This window comes from Moschus berezovskii, chromosome 21 (genome assembly GCF_049115385.1).
Source record: "Moschus berezovskii isolate FMDL1 chromosome 21, NW_MosBer_1.0, whole genome shotgun sequence".
In the NCBI taxonomy this organism is placed as follows: Eukaryota; Metazoa; Chordata; class Mammalia; order Artiodactyla; family Moschidae; genus Moschus; species Moschus berezovskii.
This window is the reverse complement of record NC_142480.1, coordinates 48,967,676-48,986,134: the sequence shown is the minus strand read 5'-3', so window position 1 is coordinate 48,986,134 and position 18,459 is coordinate 48,967,676. Positions and strand designations below refer to the sequence as shown.

Sequence of the window (18,459 nt, the reverse complement as noted above, 5' to 3'; positions counted from 1 at the left end):
TGAAACCATAATCACAGAAAACTAGCCAATCTGATCACATGGACCACAGGCCTGTCTAACTCAATGAAACTAAGCCATGCTGTGTGGGGCCACCCAAGACGGACAGGTCATGGTGGAGGGGTCTGACATAATGTGGTCCACTGAAGAAGGGAATGGCAAACCACTTCAGTATTCTTGCCTTGAGAACCCCATGAACAGTATGAAAAGACAAAATGATAGGATACTGAAAGAGGAACACCGCAGGTTGGTAAGTGCCCAATATGCTACAGGAGATCAGTGGAGAAGTAACTCCAGAAAGAATGAAGGAATGGAGCCAAAGCAAAAACAATACCCAGTTGTGGATGTGACTGGTGATAGAAGCAAGGTCCAATGATGTAAAGAACAATATTGCATAGGAACCTGCAATGTTAGGTACATGAATCAAGGCAAATTGGAAATGGTCAAACAGGAGATGGCAAGAGTAAATGACATTCTAGGAATCACCGAACTAAAATGGACTGGAATGGGTGAATTTAACTCAGATGACCATTATTTCTACTACTGTGGGCAGGAACCCCTTAGAAGAAATGGAGTAGCCATCATGGTCAACAAAAGAGTCCAAAATGCAGTACCTGGATGCAGTCTCAAAAACGACAGAATGATCTCTGTTCGTTTCCAAGGCAAACCATTCAATATCACGGTGATCCAAGCCTCTGCCCCAACCAGTAACGCTGAAGAAGCTGGAAGTTGAACGGCTCTACAAGACCTTTTAGAACTAACACCCAAAAAAGATGTCCTTTTCATTACAGGGGACTGGAATGCAAAAGGAGGAAGTTAAGAAGCACCTGGAGTAACAGGCAAATTTGGCCTTGGAGTACGGAATGAAGCAGGGCAAAGGTTAATAGAGTTTTGCCAAGAGAACGCATTGGTCCTAGCAAACACCCTCTTCCGACAACTCAAGAGCAGACTCTACACATGGGCATCACCAGATGTTCAACACCAAAATCAGGTTGATTATATTCTTTGCAGTCAAAGATGGAGAAGTTCTATAGAGTCAGCAAAAACAAGACAGGGAGCTGACTGTGGCTCAGACCATTAACTCCTTATTGCCAAATTCAGACTTAAATTGAAGAAAGTAGGGAAAACCACTAGACCATTCAGATATGACCTAAATCAAATCCCTTATGATTATACAGTGGAAGTGAGAAATAGATTTAAGGGACTAGATCTGATAGACTATTTTCAAGGTCTTAGTAAATACTTCCCGTACAAGCACAGTCCTCCGGAAAAGGGAAACCTAAAGACACTGGCAGCAGGCACCACCTCTTTAAATTTTAAAACGGAGGCTCAGGCCAATGAACGTTAAGTTTTTCCCGGAACAAAGCGTCCCATTCACAGTCCCGCCCTCCACCAATCAAGCCGAGGTCTTCTCCTTCGCTCTTCCAATCAACGCTAAGGATGAAAGTTACTCACGTAACTTACGTAAGGCAAGCGACCAATTGGAGCTGAGTTTGGGAGTTAGCTCCACCAATGCCAGCGGCCCTTGGAGAGCGCGGGAGCTTTTCGACCAGAGTCCCTGGGAGAAGGGGAGGATGGCGCTGGTTCCCTGAAGGAAGGGCCTAGGAGAGAGCGGCACAGGTCCTGTCTCGAACCTGAGGCAGTGGGGCGGGAGACATGGCCTGCTGCCACAACGTAATGCTGCTGCTGGACACCGCGGGAGGCGTCGCTGGTGAGAGCCTGGTCCGGCGAGCTGCCCTGCGCCTTCTCACTTACCTCAGTTGCCGGTTCGGCCTGGCCAGGGTCCGCTGGGCCTTCAGGTTCTTTGACTCTCAGGGGGCGCGGAGCCGGCCTTCCCGCGTCTCTGACTTCCGAGAGCTGGGGGTCCGCTCCTGGGAGGACTTTGAGGAGGAGCTGGAGGCCCGGATCGGGGATGTCGCCCAGGGCGCCCACCTGCCCGGCCCGGCGCCCAGGGCCAGCCACACTCTCAGCGCGCTCATGGAGACGCTGCTAGACTATCAGTGGGACCGGCCCGAGATCACTTCGCCCACCAAGCCGATTCTGCGTAATAGCGGGAGGAGACTGCTGGATGTGGAGGGCGAGGCCAGGGAGGCCGAGTCTGCACTCAGGAGCTTTGTGAACGCCGTCTTCCTCCTGGCCCCTTGTCCGCATTCGCAGAGGGAGCTGCTGCAGTTCGTGTCCGGTTCCGAGGCCCAGGCCCAGCGCCTGCCGCCTACTCCTAAGCAGGTGATGGAGAAGCTGCTGCCCAGGAGAGTCCAGGAAGTCATGAGAACCCGAAAAATCACCCTGTACTGGGTGGATACCACCGACTGGCCGAAGGTAAGGTTAAACGGTGAACTGGTTCTAATGAACCAGAACTTGGCAGCGTCTGCCTAGCAGCCCCTGGACCCAGAAGGAGACTAACATGACCAACAGGTGTCCCCTCCGAAGGAGAGTCCTGGAGTCACAACACATCCCTACAGTCATCACAACGGGATAGGTAGGCCCTGAATACCTTCTGAGTCAACTCATTTGAGGACCTTCACTGTTTGGGTCCTGTCTGTCTTTCCAGACTTCATTTTTTTCTACGCATGACTCATGTTCCAGCCTGTCTGAAACATAATCTAGTTGGCCCAACAGATCTTCACAGCTTGTTCTTAGTCACTTGAAATGCCACTGCTCTTTTGTGCCAGTTTAGATCCCTGGTGGCTCAAATGGTAAAGAACCTCCCTGCAATGCGGAAGACCCAGGTTCCATCCCTGGGTCAGGAAGATCCCCTGGAGAAAGAAATAGTAACCCACTTCAGTATTCTTGCCTGGAGAATCCGATGGACAGAGGAGCCTGGTGGGCTACTGTGTGCTGCTACTGCTGCTAAGTCACTTCAGTCGTGTCCGACTCTGTGTGACCCCACAGACGGGCTACTGTGTATGGGGTGTCAAAAAGTTGGACACGACTGAGCGACTAACAGTTTCAGTTTTTCATTCTTTAGGGCCTTTGCCACATGGCAGCTTACTCAATCTCAACTTCTGAATTTCCAAACACTTTTGTGGCACTTACCCTTTCTCCATTATGTTCCAGGTGTGCAGTCACGTGCCTTCCATCAAGTTTAAAAATAACCTCAGAGGCAGGCATACATATCTCTGTCTCCTGTGTTAGAGGTGTTCAGGAAATATCTGTTGGCCAAATGAACAAATTCTTACCTACTTAAAGTCCTAAATGGCTAATTTGAATTTTTGGTGAGGCAGTGGATCCCCTGCGGTAGTTAAGTGCTGTGATAAGTATATATTTATATGTCCATCATTTTCTTCCAATCACTTCACGTTGTCAATTAATAATTTGAGGAGTCACTACCTTGTGTACCCACTACATTGTTTTAGCTGCTGGGCAGGTGGTGGTCAGCCAAGTGGAGTTTACCTTCTGGGGGAAGAAATATTACACAGGGAAGGTTAACAGAAGAGCAAGTAAATGATAGGATTTCAAAATATGCTCTCAAGAGAGTAAAGCTGAGTAAGAGGCTGAGGGTGGGGCAGAGGAGGTAGAAGCTGGAGGCAGTGGTACATAGGTTAGTCAGGGAAGACCTTTTTGAACAGAGACTGGAATGGTGAAGGAGGAGGAATGTGATGTTGGGCAAAAACATTCCTGGCAAAGAGAACATTCCAGTGTAAAAATCTGAGTGGAAAACGAGCCTCTTTTGTTTTAGAAACAAGGAATGCCGAAACCTGGTAGGCAAGGGGCAAGCACCAGAGTAGAGGGAGTTAGAAGGTAGCAGAGGCCTATCTGTAGGGCCAAGGTAATAAATTCAGATTTTGTTCTGATTGGGAAAGTGGCTTAAGCAGATGAAAGATGTGATTGCGTCTATTGGAAACATGTCACTGAGGTAGAAGTGCAAGGCTTCAAATGGGAAATGAGGAGATACTTAACACAAATAATGATATGCTGCTGCTGCTGCTAAGTCACTTCAGTCGTGTCCGACTCTGTGCGACCCCATAGACGGTAGCCCTCCAGGCTCCACCATCTCTGGGATTCTCCAGGCAAGAACACTGGAGTGGGTTAAAATTTCCGAATTACTTTTACATACAAAGCCCAAGAAAGATGTAGCGAATGCCAAATAAGGCAGCAGTGGCTTGTCAAAGAAAAGGAAAAGGCAAAAGTGTTTAAGGGGATGGTAAACATTGATGAAGAAGATGGAATCCTAAAAGTGTTTGTGAAGACAGCAAATTAAATGTTGGACACAGTACACAACACATTAGTGCTCGATTTGGGATAATTGATACTAAATCACGTCAGAGAATCTTTATTCTGGAATTGTATTATATCAGATGTTGGCTAGAAAGAAGTCTTAGCGGAAAGGGCTTGATTCTTTTTCTTTTTTCAGAATGATATTAAAATAAGTAGGTTGACAGTATCTATTTAAAGATTTTTCCAGGTTTCACATCCCATCACCTGCAGAGGTGGATCTTCTCTGAGCCTTCTTAACATTTGTTATGTTGTTTCCTGTGAGAAAAAGCCCATCAAACAATCTTAAGCTTTTCTGGAATTTTTTTTTTCTCGTGTAGATCTAATTTTTTGTATTCAGAAGCCTCTGCTTCGCCATACTGCAGAGGCGAAAGGGAGACTTGCGTTCTGTCCTTGGGGAGCTCTCACAATGAGAGTAGAAAGAATTCCAGGGCCTGCCTTGTGGAGTTTCCGGTCTGGGAAGTAGAACTGGGAGAAACAGACTCAGGGAGAAGGGAATCCAAGCACACAGAACTCTTGCAAAGACATCAGTTAGAAGGGAGCATGAGAGACCCTTCTCACATTTTCAACCTTATGCTTCTGATTTACTCAGCACATACCATGCTGGACACAGGAGCCTGGCGGGCTACAGTCCACAGGGTCAGAAGAGTCGGATACAACTCAGCGACTAAACCAGACCACCACCGTATGCTGATAGCCGAATACTGGGTGCACCATTAGTGAACCAGACAGGTGTAGTCCCTGCTGTCTTGGAGCTTATAGTCTTGTGCACATTTATAAATTCCTAAGTCTGAAACTGCCACTAGGACTTGTCTGTTACTTAGTCCATAATATGCATAAAAATAAAAACATTGCCATATTCTGTGTACATACTGGGCGTGGATTTTTTGGTCATGTACATATATGTGTATGTTTTCAGTAGTTCTCTGTTTATTTGACTGCACGTGGTCTTAGTTTTGGCACGCACTCTTAGCTGTGGCCTGTGGGATCTAGTTCCCTGACCAAAGATCAAGCCTAGGCTCCCTGCACTGAAGTGTAGAATCTTAGCCACTGTACCACTAGGGAAGGCCAATGTACATATATTTTTAACCAAAGCTAATGTCCTGCTCAGCTCGTTTTTATAGTTTTACTTACTAAGAAAGTTTTCATTTGCTAAGAAAAAATTTTTTTTTCCTGGCTGGTCTTCTGGCTGTGACAATTTCAATACATTTTTTGTTTCCCTTTGGCAGAAAATCCTAATCAGAATCTATGATACCTGAACTAGCTTACCACTCTTCCCCTTAGCTAGTGAGCATGGGTGTGGCTGCCTTGGTGCTAACATTAAATAACAATTGATTAGTCTATGGCAGCATTTTCCAAAGTGACAGGCACAACCAGAGCAAAACATTTGCAGTACATTTCTTATCTTCACTATAGGTGATGTGTTCTGTTGTGCTCTGATTATTTTCTTTCATGGTTTTTTTCCTTTACTGATCCTAAACTGTTCAATCGATTCATCCAAGTCCATCAGGGCCACGACCCCTGCGTTAAGAGCACTGTCAGGAGAGAGCTGGGTTCTTGGACTGGAGTGTCGTTGCCTTGCTGTGAACCTGGGCGCCCTTATGCCCCTCTTTGAACTTTAATATAATGGAAAGTATGGAGATGAACTGGAAGGCCCTTCTGGTTTTAATTTTTCACATTCACATAGCAATTTATGGTTTACAGTTGTTAACTCATCTGTGGAGTAGGCAAACCAGCATGATCAATGTATTCTAGGGGAGGTGCTTCTTCATGTAACAATGTATGTGCTAAGTTTCTAACTCTTTGCAACCTGTGAACTGTAGCCAGCCTCCTCTGTCCATGGGATTCTCCAGGCAAGAGTACTGGAGTGGGTTGCCATTTCCTTCTTCAGGGGATCTTCCTGACCCAGGGATTGAACCTGCGTCTCCTGCATTGGCAGGCAGCAGATTCTTGCCACCTGGGAAACCCCATAGTGCCTGAATGTTGTACGGTATATTGTGGTTCTGAGTTAAATTTTACATGTTACTGCTGTTTTACTCACCTTACGCTTGGCCTTAAGATCAAAAAAGGAGACTATGTTTTGCTAATTCATGGTGTTATCGACCTGGGTCCTTGGACTCTGTAATCGACAGAAATTGATTGGTGAGAGGCCAGATGAGAAATTCAGTTTAGGTTTTGCTGGGACTTGTACTGCTCGAGGGAGCAAGAAAAAGAAACAGGTGCCCTTAGGAGACAGGCAGGGATCTGGTTTCTTACATGGGGTGCCGTGGGAGCAGATGGGTGGGGGTGGGTTGGGTGGAGGTATAGCTTGGGTGGACTGTCCCCCCGCGCCCCCCCAGGTGGTGCTGTGTGCGGGATCATGCTCAGTACCCTGCGTTTGCTCTCAGCACCTCAGAAATGGCAGTTGCTCTGGCCTTTGTGTATCGTATTGTTCACAGTCGCCCTGGCTGCACACAGCCCCTTTCAGTCTCTCATAGTTTCTCTGAATCCGTCTGTCCAGGTGCACTCACTCCAGTAAAGGGTCCCAGGTCACACCCTGTCTCAGGGGCACATGATGGTGGCTCAGTAAAAGTTTGTTAAAGAAGGTTGGACGAAGATTCAGCTGTGTGTGATGGAGTAAGGAATGCTTTTACAGGGACAGCGGGGTTTGAGCTAGATAATAAAGTGTAATGAGCATCCACTTGGTGAAAATGGAAGGGGACGACACAGCAAACAGAACCAGTGAAAACATGGAAGCGTTATAAAATATGGCATGTTCAGGAAACAGCAAACGGTTCAGTGTGCCTGGGACATAGGGACGAGTGAGGGAAGGATAGTGTCTGCAAAGGTTGTTTAGAGCTGGGTTTAAAGGGCTCTATCACCATTACTGTAGGGCAATGGGAAGCCCGTATGTGTTTTCACAGAAGTAGCAAGGTCGAGTATGTAGTTTTTAAAATACTTCTTAAATCAAAGGAGGAAAGGTTGGAGGCAAAGTACAGACTCTGTAGGCTACAGTAAGAGTCCCAGATTTAAGTGAAAACACTGAAGATAGAACTGAGAAGACCTGTTTGTTCTCCATGCAGACCTGTGGGTGGTAACTCTAAGGGAGATGCTCCTGCCTCAGTCTCGTGACACTTGGCTGTGGTTGTGTGGTGGAGGACATGACTGTTCTCTTTTCTTAATGTGTAATGGTTTTGTATTCCTTCTAACATTTTATGATTTGTCCCTGGTGATTTGCATCACTTCTATTCCTTGACAGAAGATAGAACTGAAGTTGCTGTTTTCACTGAATAGGTGCTTTCTTAAAGGCCTGTTATACAGCAGTTATTCCTGGGCTGTGTACTAATAGGATGTGTGTGTGTTAGTTGCTCAGTCGTGTCCAACTCTTTGCGACTCCCATGGACTGTAGCCCGCCAGGCTCCTCTGTCCATGGCATTCTCCAGCCAAGACTACTGCAGTGGGTTGCCATTTCCTTCTCCAGGGTATCGTCCCGACCCAGGGAGCAAACTTGGGTCTCCTGCATTGTAGGCAGATTCTTTACCATCTTAGCCATGAAGGAAGCCATGGTAATGGGATGCTGGCCGTTATTTATGTTTTGTTCAACCGATACATGAATTATATAATTTGATCCTTTAATGTATGTATCTACTTTCTCCTGATTTCCCTTACTTTTATGAATGCCTTTTGTGTTCAGTCGCTCAGTCACGTCTGACTCTTTGCGACCCCATGGACTGCAGCACGCCCAGCTTCCCTGTCTTCCACCATCTCCCAGAGTTTGCTCAAACTCACATCCATTAAGTCGGTGATGCCATCCAACCATCTCATCCTCTGTTGCCCCCTTCTCCTCCTGCCTCCAGTTTTTCCCACATCAGGGTTTTTTTCCAATGAGTCGGCTCTTCCCATCAGATGACCAAAGTATTGGAGTTTCAGTTGTAGTATCAGTCCTTCCGGTGAATATTCAGGGCTGATTTCTTTTAGGAAATTGGTTTGATCTCCTTGCTGTCCAAGGGACTCTCAAGAGTCTTCTCCAACACCACAATGAATACCTAATTTTTATTTTAGCTGTGGGAATCCCCAGACCACCTTGGCTACTGGACAGTATGTGAACTGCTCTACCGTGTAGGAGGCACCGTCTTGCCATTTGAAAGTTTCAGCCAGGATTTTACCACAGCTGGGGAAACACTGCTCAGTGGTGAAAGAAAGCTGTCAAGGGAACCTCACTTCTCTTCATGGATTTCAACTCTGCCAACTGATTCCACTTTAAACTGTTTGCTCTATAATTCTCCTGAGTATGAAGCCTCATTTCCACGGGTGGAAGGAACACTATTTTTCCCTGTCAGAGGTAAGCAAATACTGTATGGGGCAGGGATACCGTGGGGATGGAGTGGTTGGTCTGGGTGTCATTCATTTCTTCAGGGCAGGCCCATGAATTCTTTAGAATTTAGAATTTCTAGCAGCTTAGGCCCTCCGTTCAGAGAAGGCACTGGCGACCCACTCCAGTACTCTTGCCTGGAAAATCCCATGGATGGAGGAGCCTGGTGGGCTGCAGTCCATGGGGTCGCTCAGAGTCGGACACGACTGAGTGACTTGACTTTCACTTTTCACTTTCATGCATTGGCGAAGTAAATGGCAACCCACTCCAGTGTTCTTGCCTGGAGAATCCCAGGGACGGGGGAGCCTGGTGGGCTTCCGTCTATGGGGTCGCACAGAGTCGGGCATGACTGATGCGACTTAGCAGCAGCAGGCCCTCTGTTAATACTTGTAATTAAAAGATGTCTAAGCCAAATCAGAGATAACCACAGAAAAGGACTGAAGTCTGGTACACTGTAAGCCCATGCAAAAAAGACCGCTGAGTGATTTTTTAAAGAGTTTTCCAACTTTTTGCAGGGTTGTCAGGTGTACAAGCGAATGGATGGTAAGGTTTCACTGTCTCATAGATGAGACTGATAAATTGAAGACCCTAGAAAATCAATGATTGACTAAGAAGACATAACAAATTAGTCAACTGAAGTAGAAAATGGTGTTTATTACCATAAAGAGCCAGCATACAGGAATCTGCATAAATTTGCTTTATCATATGATTTGCTATATCAGTTCAGTTCAGTCACTCAGTCGTGTCCGACTCTCCGCGACCCCATGAATCACAGCACGCCAGGCCTCCCTGTCCATCACCAACTCCCGGAGTACACTCAAACTCATGTCCACAGAGTCGGTGATGCCATCCAGCCATCTCATTCTCCGTCATCCCCTTCTCCTCCCGCCCCCAACCTTTCCCAGCATCAGAGTCTTTTCCAGTGAGTCAACTCGTCGCATGAGGTGGCCAAAGTATTGCAGTTTCAGCTTTAGCATCAGTCCCTCCAATGAACATCCAGGATTGATCTCCTTTAGAATGGACTGGTTGGATCTCCTTGCAGTATAAGGGACTCTCAAGAGTCTTCTCCAACACCACAGTTCAAAAGCATCGATTCTTCGGCTATATAGTGAATCTTAATTTCTGAATCATTAAATATGCAAGCAATATTATATAGAGATATACATAAACTGTATTTTACATGATGGGCAATTTAAGGGAATTTCAAGAGTATTATTTAAGCCGGTTTGTCTTACATGGTCTTTAGAATTTAACCTCATAAGATAGGATGTGCTATATTTTATGGATTTAAAAAGCAGCAGATTTTGTGTGTGTGTATTGCTTGAATACTTATTTCTAAGTCATAATTATTGAGTTCTGACATCAATCACACCCTTATAATTCCTGTCACATAGTTTTTCCTTATAGAATTTGCTATGATAGCCTGTTGATGGTAGAGTGGGGGCTGAAGTGTGAACTAAGTGATAATGCTGGTACCTCAGCTGGCAGTGTAATTTTTTTCTTCTTAACCTTGAATCTCTTTTCAGGAACTACTTCTTTTATTAGAATTTCAATATCCTTTATTCCTCACAGGCAGAGAGCTTCAGGAAACATGGACAGTCACACTGGAGCCCTTGGCCATGCATCAGAGACGTTTTCAGAAACCAGTCAGAATTCTTCTAAAAGGCACAGTGACCCAGTGGTCCCTCCCAACAAGTGGAACGTTGGGCACCGACAGCTGGATGCTGCAAAGTCCCGACGGAGACAGATCGACTCAGAGGGTGTTATTTCAGCAGCTGGTAAACAGGCTGACCGCTGAAGGGCGACATCTGGTAGGTGTCTTCCAGGTGGTAAGTTATTCTGGTCTGAAAGCATGGGTAAAGTGAAATAAGTGCATTTATAAAATGCCAGGGAGCCCCCTACGTAATATAGTCTCGATGAAACAGATGCTGCTTTTGCAAGTAATATAGAGTCATGACAGTGCTTATTATTAAAGAAACAGCATATGGAACTGCATGTAACCTTGAATCCAATTAAACTAAATTATATTCCCATAGAGAAAAGGTGGTGGGCCAGATGGAATAATTACATTAGGGAAGTGAAATGATAGGTGGTTTCTCATTATTTTTAATACTTTGTATTATGTATTTATTACTTTTACATAATAAATTCATTTTTTAAAAAACTCTACATTGTAAAATTAGATATAATAGTGTCCAGTAGTTATACAAACTTATTAATGTCCTCTGAAGCGGAATTCATGTATACCCAGATTTGATAGAAAGGTAATGGAATTTTTTAACTCTAGCAAATTCCTTACTTTACTTCATCTTTTGCCTTTGTAAGCTCAGAAGGTTTCTATCTTCTGGATTCCACTGTGAAACATTCCAGAGGAAAACTGGGTAGTTGTTTGGACAGGTGTTGTTCTAAGAGTTGAGTGCTCTGACAGAGCACTGGGGTCAGTCAGGTGACCTGGATTAGGTCTCCGCGAGGCTGTCCGCCATATGATATGAATACATCCCTCAAGTGATAGAACTGATTCCAGGTTAAGAGCATGAATTTTGAATTCAAACATGCTTGGCTTCTGCCTCTTATTAACTGGGTGACCTTAAGCAGGTTGCTTATTCTTCAACCTCAATTCCTCCTCTATAAAATGGGGATTAGTTTTGTTTTTTTTTTTGACTACACTGTGCAGCATGTGGGATCTTAATTCCCTGCCCGGGGATGGAACCCAGGCCGCCTGCAGTAGACGCTTGGAGCCTTAACCACTAGACCACTAGGGAAGTCCCAATAATCATTTTTACTTCAGTGGTTATGAGGATTCTGAGTTGCAGTAAGTACATAGTAAGTGCTTAGTAAATACTCCTGGTAATTTAGGTTTTTGTCTGTAAATTGAGGAATTGGGATTATAGGATCAGTAAGTTCAGCTCTGGCACCAGTATCCCCCAGGCCCCTTTCAGTTTTCTCCTTTATGTTAATCATTGGATGACGCAATCATCCTTTTATAAACCACATGCTTCTTTAGACACATGTCAACAGTATTCTCAACTAATTAGAACTTCTCATGTAGGTTGCCAGTGTGGACCCTGGCGAAGGCTGGCCCCCCATCACTGGAGTTATTTCTCCCTTCTCTGTCAGTGCTACAATTCTCACCTTGTTCCGCACCAGGGAGACTGAATCTCAGAGACATCTTCTCCAGGCGGTTGTGGCAGAGAGCCCCCAGGATTCAGCTTCCCTTTTTTCTGAGGTTGTGGATGGTGTACTGAAACAGATTGACAGTTCTCTTGAAGTTCCTGCTACCTCAGGTAAGCTTCTGAACCAGTAACTACCCTACACCAGGTCAGTGGTTCACCAGCGTTTCTAGCATCATAACCTTTTTTTCAATATGCTCTTAGTAGGGCTTAGTATCCGTTATAGAACAGGTAAAAGTCAGCTACAGTATTTCTGGCAGTTTTAAATCATTATTTATAGAAATCCTGAAGCACTTCTGAGGAGGCCAACCACTCTGTGAAATCTGTTTGAGATTGAAAGTATAAGGGGAAACCTAGTTTTTAATATGTTTAATAAAGTGCATGTAAATCTTAGGGTTCTGTCTACCTTCTACTTTATTGCATTGTTACTAATAGGGTACAAACCTTATTTATGCCAAATAGATACAAATAGAATCAATTTGATATTTCTTCCATTCATATTTACTCAGTAGATATTTTTTGAGTGCCTGCTGTATGTCAGGCCCTGTTCCAGGTGCTAGGAGAACATCAGAGAACAAAATAAAGGTCTCTGTTCTCATGAAGCTTACCTAGTCAGGGGAGACAAGGCAGTAAACTCAATAAGGAAATTATGTAGTGTGTTTGGAAGAGTTAAGTGCTGTAGTAATAAAGCAGAGAAAAAGGAATGGGGAGTCTTAAGGGATGGGAGAGTTACAGTTTTAAACACTTGTTGAAAAAGTGATATCTGAGCAAAGGTGTTGAAGGAGGTAATAGTGGCAGAAGTCAGTGCTGAGGCTTGTGTGTCCAGTGTGTTTGAGGAACAGTGAGGAAGCCTGTGTTTGCACATTGTTCATAGACAACAAAGGCCTGTTGGGATTGGTCGTGCAGTTGAAGGAACGTCATTAATGCTGCTGCTTTGGAATTCCTTGGGAAGAACGCAGTCAGCTGAGAGGAGGAGCAAGCGCTTGGGAGTCTCTGCTTTCTTCTAATGCTTCTTCGGTTCTATCTCTGCTCATTTCTTTAGCCTTGCCTATCCCAGAATGGGCCCAGCAGGAGCTTGGCCGCAGTGCTCCCTGGACTTCGGCTGTTGTGGAGAAGTGGTTTCCTTGCTCTAACCTCAGTGGAGCCAGTTCAAGTTTGATGGAGTCATTCTGGTAAAACTTATTTATTTCTCTGGGTTTTGATACTCGAAATCAGCTCTCAGTTGTCTGCATGTGAGTTTGTTTATAACAAGCCACATTGCCTGAGTATAGTCCAGTAATTTTAAAAACTAGTTACAGATGGAGAATGTTGTTTACCGGGTACAGAGTTTCAGTTTTACAAGGTGAATTCTGCAGCTGGATGGAGTTGATGGTGGCACATTAGGAATATCCTTAATACCACTGATCTAGGTGGTGATTAAAAGTGATGAAGATGATAAGTTTATGTCATGTATTTTACCAGAATTAAAAATTTAGAGAAGGTTAATTACAAAAATAAAATACTCTCATAGATGTCAGAAGATATTTAGTATTAAATCTCAATAAAAAAGAAAAACAGCAAACTGGTGTGATGCAGCTAAATTTATACGTAAAGGAAAATTTATAGACTTAAAGCATCTTCTGAAGAAGAGTAAAAACTAGTTAGATGAGACACGAAGTTGAGAGCACACCAAAAATTAGAAAAGCAATAATGAAAATAAATAAAAACCTAGTCATAGACTTGGGTACCTCTGGGAGAAAGGAATGGGAAGAAATGGAGTTAGGCTTTCTCTGTGTCTGTCATGATTGATCTTCATTTAAAAAATAATCTGAAGCTCTGGTAAATTAACAGGGAGAAAAAAAGCAAACCTTTCTCACTATTAAGGAAATACCAACACACATAGGGAGAATTAGACTTTTTCAGAGCTGCTGCTTGTATGAACTAATTCAACTAATGTCACCATAACTTTCTCCTACTTTTAAATCAGATGATATTAGATAATGGAAGATAATGAAATAGAAATTATACATTTTGGAAGCTGTGCTATTTTCATTATTTCCTTAGTGACTGTACTTTAGCTCTTGGTGGTAAAGCAGTTAATAGCTAATCTCCCCTGCTCTACTTCCTTCCCTGCTCATCAATCCCAAATTAGTTTACTAGAGTGTGAAAGACTTATTCAAAAGTTTCTCTGATACTCACTACAGGGTATTACATCATCGTGTACTTTAATGTATGGACACTGGGTAAAGACTATGGAAGCCCTGAAGTAAGTGAAATAGTTGCCATAATTAGACATGAACCCTAGGATATGAAGAATCTTATTAAAGAAGGTCAATATTGGGCTTCCCAGGTGGCTCAGTGGTAAAGAATCCACCTGCCAATGCAGGAAACATGGGTTTGATCCCTGATCGGGGAAGATCCCATATACTGTGGAGCAGCTAAGCCCATGTGCCCAAAACTACTGAGCCTGTGCTCTAGAGCCCAGTAGCTGCAACCACTGAGTCTGTGTGCCACAACCACTGAAAGCCCAAGCGCCTAGAGCCTGTGCTTCACAGTAAGAGAAGCCTACATACCACAAGTAGAAAGGAACCCACGCAACAATGAAGACCCAGCACAGCCAAAAATAAATAAATAAATTGTGTGTGTGTATATATATAAAGTCAATACTGGATGCCCTAATACATTAAATTCTGTCCCCGAATTTACTCAAATCATAAATGATAAGAGGGACATTTTCCCTTGTGGGGACCTCTTTTGAGTAGCTTTTAAAAGGAGAATGTTGCCTTTATGCTTGACATCTTAACTTACTCACAGGTTACTACAGGCTGCCTCATCTTCTAAGGAAGAGCCTTCCAAAACTGAGAGTGACTTGACACGCGGCCTCTCTGAGCTCTACCAGAGAAAGTCTCGTGAAGAATATAGTGTATCCAATCAGGAAGACAGCAGAAAGAAACGTAAGCATGTAGATAGGCTGTTTCTTACAGTCTTTTTGGACACTGTATGTTGTAAATATTATTTATTTGTCCGAGCCGGGTCTTAGTTGTGGCATGTGGGATCTAGTTCCCTGACCAGGGATGGAACCCGGGCCCCCTGCATTGGGAGTGCAAAGTCTTAGCCACTGGACCACCAGGCAGGTCCCAACACTGTATGTTTTAAAAGATTGATATTCCCTAAAATGAAGTTGAAATGGTAACTGAATAAAGGTCAAGTTCTTCTATTTCACATCTGAAAATAATTACATTAATACAACAGTGATTTTAAAAGTCACCCACAATTGTACCTTCTTAATGACTAAAGCATTTTTGGTTTTAGTTGAAACAGAAATTTAAATGCAACTTTGTGTGCTGCTGATAGATACTTGCTCATCTTTTCCTTTGTTTTTTTTTAGTTACTGTTCTATCTCATTGCTTAAAATATTGGCAAATTCCTTATGTTGCTGAACATGTAGATTGTTTTCAGGTTTTATCATTGTAAATACTATAGTGTATATCATACATGTGATTTATCCTCTGAGTGATTTCCTTGGCATAAATTTCCATGAACAAGTTACTGTATCAAAAAGTGAGGAAAAGGAAGCTCTGGGTGTAGACTGCTGGATTGCCTTTCAAAAGAGTTTCATTGCAAGTCTGTGACTATTGGGTAACACCAAAATGAGTCTATTTGGCATTTTGTCTGTTGTCTGGCATTAGAGGTAAAAATCATCCAATTATGTTGAGATATTTAGCTGCTAAACTTCAGTTAAAAGAGCGCTTTCCACCCAATGTTGTAGCAAGAATTACCCAATTCAGATCATTCTGAAGGGATACACTTCATCTCAGTATTCTTTTGCAGAATATTTAATCTGAATTAAAGTCGTTCTTGATCCCACGGAAGTAAAAGTTATTTTACTTTTCTTTCTATGATGTTTTGGTAGGAGGTGTCCCTCGCACTCCAGTAAGGAAGAAGATGAACACCATGTGCCGTTCCTTAAAGATGCTGAATGTTGCAAGACTGAATGTGAAGGCTCAGAAATTACATCCGGATGGCAGTCCAGACACAGCTGGGGAGAAAGGGATCCAAAAGACAGCCAATGGGAGAACAGCAGATAGATTGGAAAACAGAGGAAGAACATTGAGAAGTTCTAAACCTAAAGGTATTCCTTAATTTCATTGGATTTTGATACCTAAATTCATGTTTACTCTTCTATACACTCATATTTTTAAGCTGTAATCATATCCTTCACTTATTGAACATTTATTAGATATCTGCTACATGTCCACAAGTGTGTTATGGGGAATAGAGTAAGTAACTTCCTCTCCTTAGGTTTATGATCTAGTTACAAAGAATAATAATGAATACATATATGTGTGTGTGTGTATACATAGACATATATCTCTACACAATGAAGTGGTAAAATGAATATAAGAACCAAGAGTCTGCAACTGAAAATACTTGCTCATTTTAGAAGTAAAGACTTACTAGGAGTTGAGAAAGGGAAGGTCATTGTAGGGAAGAACAAGTTGCGAAAGCTTTTAAAAAGCCAGTGGAGCCCATTAGACTTTGAAGAATAAGCAGATATTAGAAGGCAAGTTTCATATATTTGTGGATAAAGATAAAGGGAAAAGTTTTGTGAATAATCTAGGGTTGGATTATTGGGGTCTTTCAAAGTTGAACAGAAGAACTTTGGGCAATAACTGCATGATTTCACCTTTGAGTTCTTTTGAAAATTCTGGGATGAAAGTTTTCTGCTTCTTTAAACGATTTTTTCCCCTGTGAAATACTGTATCACAGATGATGGTCAGTTTGAGTGGGATAGAGCATCCTTGGAGAGCTAGTATGGTGTACTGGAATGCAGATGGGAAAGCAAATTAACTGTAATGCAAGGCAATGTGGTATTAGCATAATTTCTGAACTAGATCTTTTTTCCATAAATAGACTAGCACAACAGTGCCCCAACAATTCAGCAGGACAAGGATAATCTTCAGTGGGTTTGGAGGTAGTATAGTTTATTTCTTCTCTGTTATACTGGTTACCCTTGAATTTATAACATGTGCACTTGATGTGCAAACCCTTAAAATTAATCACTATCTCTGCACTACTTCAGCCTCTGCATTTTTGACATTTTGGACCAGATAATCCTCTGAACCATAAGATGTTTAGCAGCATCCCTAGCCTCCACCCAGTGGAGATGAGTTGCCAGTGGTATCCTTACTCTCCCCACCAGTCACCGCAACCCAGGCAGAACCAGATGTTCCCTGAGCAGCAGAACCTTCTGGTTGACAACCACTGGCTTAAATAAAATACAGTGTCTTCTGTTGGATCTGGTGATCAGTTTGACTTTTTTCCCCCCACAGATTTTAAAACTGAGGAAGAGCTACTATCTCACATACATGAAAATTACCAAAAGACTGTGGCCGCAGGAGACACCATGCTGTACTCATGTGCTCGAAACACCATCTCAAACATTAAAGCGTTCCTAAAGTCCCAGGGAACCAAGGAATTAGAAGAAGCCAGTCTGGAGGTTGTCGTTTGTCCTAACTATGTTGGTTCCTTGTTGTTGGGTCTGGCTCATGTGTTTTGTAAAATGTCTCTTATGCAACGTGCATTTCAGAAATGATGAGGGAGAAGGGTGAGTCCAGTCAGTTCTAGGTCTTGGAGGGTGGACATGGTCCACTGGGAAGGCGAAAATCAAGGGAAGGGGCCAATTAGGAATAATTACATGTATTTCTTTTCAAATGGAAGCTTTGTCCTCATCCGAGCTGCATGTTAGCTGCATGAATTAAACCAGTAGCTCTTAACCCTGTCTGCACTTTAGAGTCACCTGGAACATTTCTTTAAAATGTTGATGTATTTTGCTTAGACTTCTCAGTCACTACTTAATGAAATCTTCCTTTTATGGAAGTTCAAACCTGCAGACTTGCTGTATCCACGCCCACTTGCTCTCAAATGCTTTCAACATTTTTTTTAAATGTTCTTTTAAAATATATAAAAGAATAGTATACTATTTTTCACTCAAATGAAAGAAAGAAGATATACTTCCGTTCTTAGGGCATTAGAAAATTGTGTGAAAATTAGAAATAATGATAAACATTAATATTAATACTCTCCTATGTAATTTATATTTTTAGATGAACTGCCTGTATCAAGTAAGAAACAACTTCTTGAAAACTAGCAAAAGTCTTCGACAGAACGTAGGAAAACTGGATAAAGAAGGCAAAATCAGAGAGTAATTAACTACCTTTTCTTTTAAACAGTTACTCCAAAAACAGAGCTCTGAAGATTTGCTTGTATTGATTTTAATATTTTTTAAATTTTTAAAAAATTCTTTTTTATTATAGGATATTGAATATTGTTCCCTGTGCTGCACATCGGGACATAATTTTTTGTCTATTTTATAAATAATAGTTTGTATCTGCTAATCCCAAACTCTCAAATTATCCCTTCCCCACCTCCTTTCTCCTTTGGTAACCGTAAGTTTTCTATATTTGTGAGTCTTTTTCATAGGTAAGTTCATTTTGTGACATATTTCGGTTTCTATATGTATGAGTGATCATGGGATATTTGTTTTTCTCTTCCTGACTTCACTTAGTGTGATAATCTCTCAGTCCATTAATGTTGCTGCAAATAACATTATTTCTTTTTTTTCTATGGCTGAAAAAATATCAGTTTAAAATAGATTGCCTATTGCTTGAAGAGGCTTTTGTGGCTGATTCTTTATAATGTCCTCATGTGCAGTCTTGGAGAAGGAAATGGCAACCCACTCCAGTG

The 18,459-nt window shown here is 42.6% G+C and overlaps 1 protein-coding gene across 1 annotated transcript in view; it reads left to right on the top strand.

Annotated features, from left to right (window-relative positions):
• Positions 1-1,562: 1,562 nt before the first annotated feature.
• Positions 1,563-18,459, top strand: part of TICRR (TOPBP1 interacting checkpoint and replication regulator) — a 41,804-nt gene continuing 24,907 nt past the window's right edge. The window contains exons 1-9 of the mRNA XM_055417806.2: positions 1,563-2,316; positions 8,254-8,533; positions 10,136-10,374; positions 11,613-11,847; positions 12,776-12,905; positions 14,527-14,666; positions 15,626-15,844; positions 17,046-17,212; positions 17,820-17,917. Coding sequence (XP_055273781.2) covers positions 1,654-2,316; positions 8,254-8,533; positions 10,136-10,374; positions 11,613-11,847; positions 12,776-12,905; positions 14,527-14,666; positions 15,626-15,844; positions 17,046-17,212; positions 17,820-17,917 — 2,171 coding nt within the window. The 5' untranslated portion in view covers positions 1,563-1,653. The remainder of the gene's footprint in view (positions 2,317-8,253; positions 8,534-10,135; positions 10,375-11,612; positions 11,848-12,775; positions 12,906-14,526; positions 14,667-15,625; positions 15,845-17,045; positions 17,213-17,819; positions 17,918-18,459) is intronic.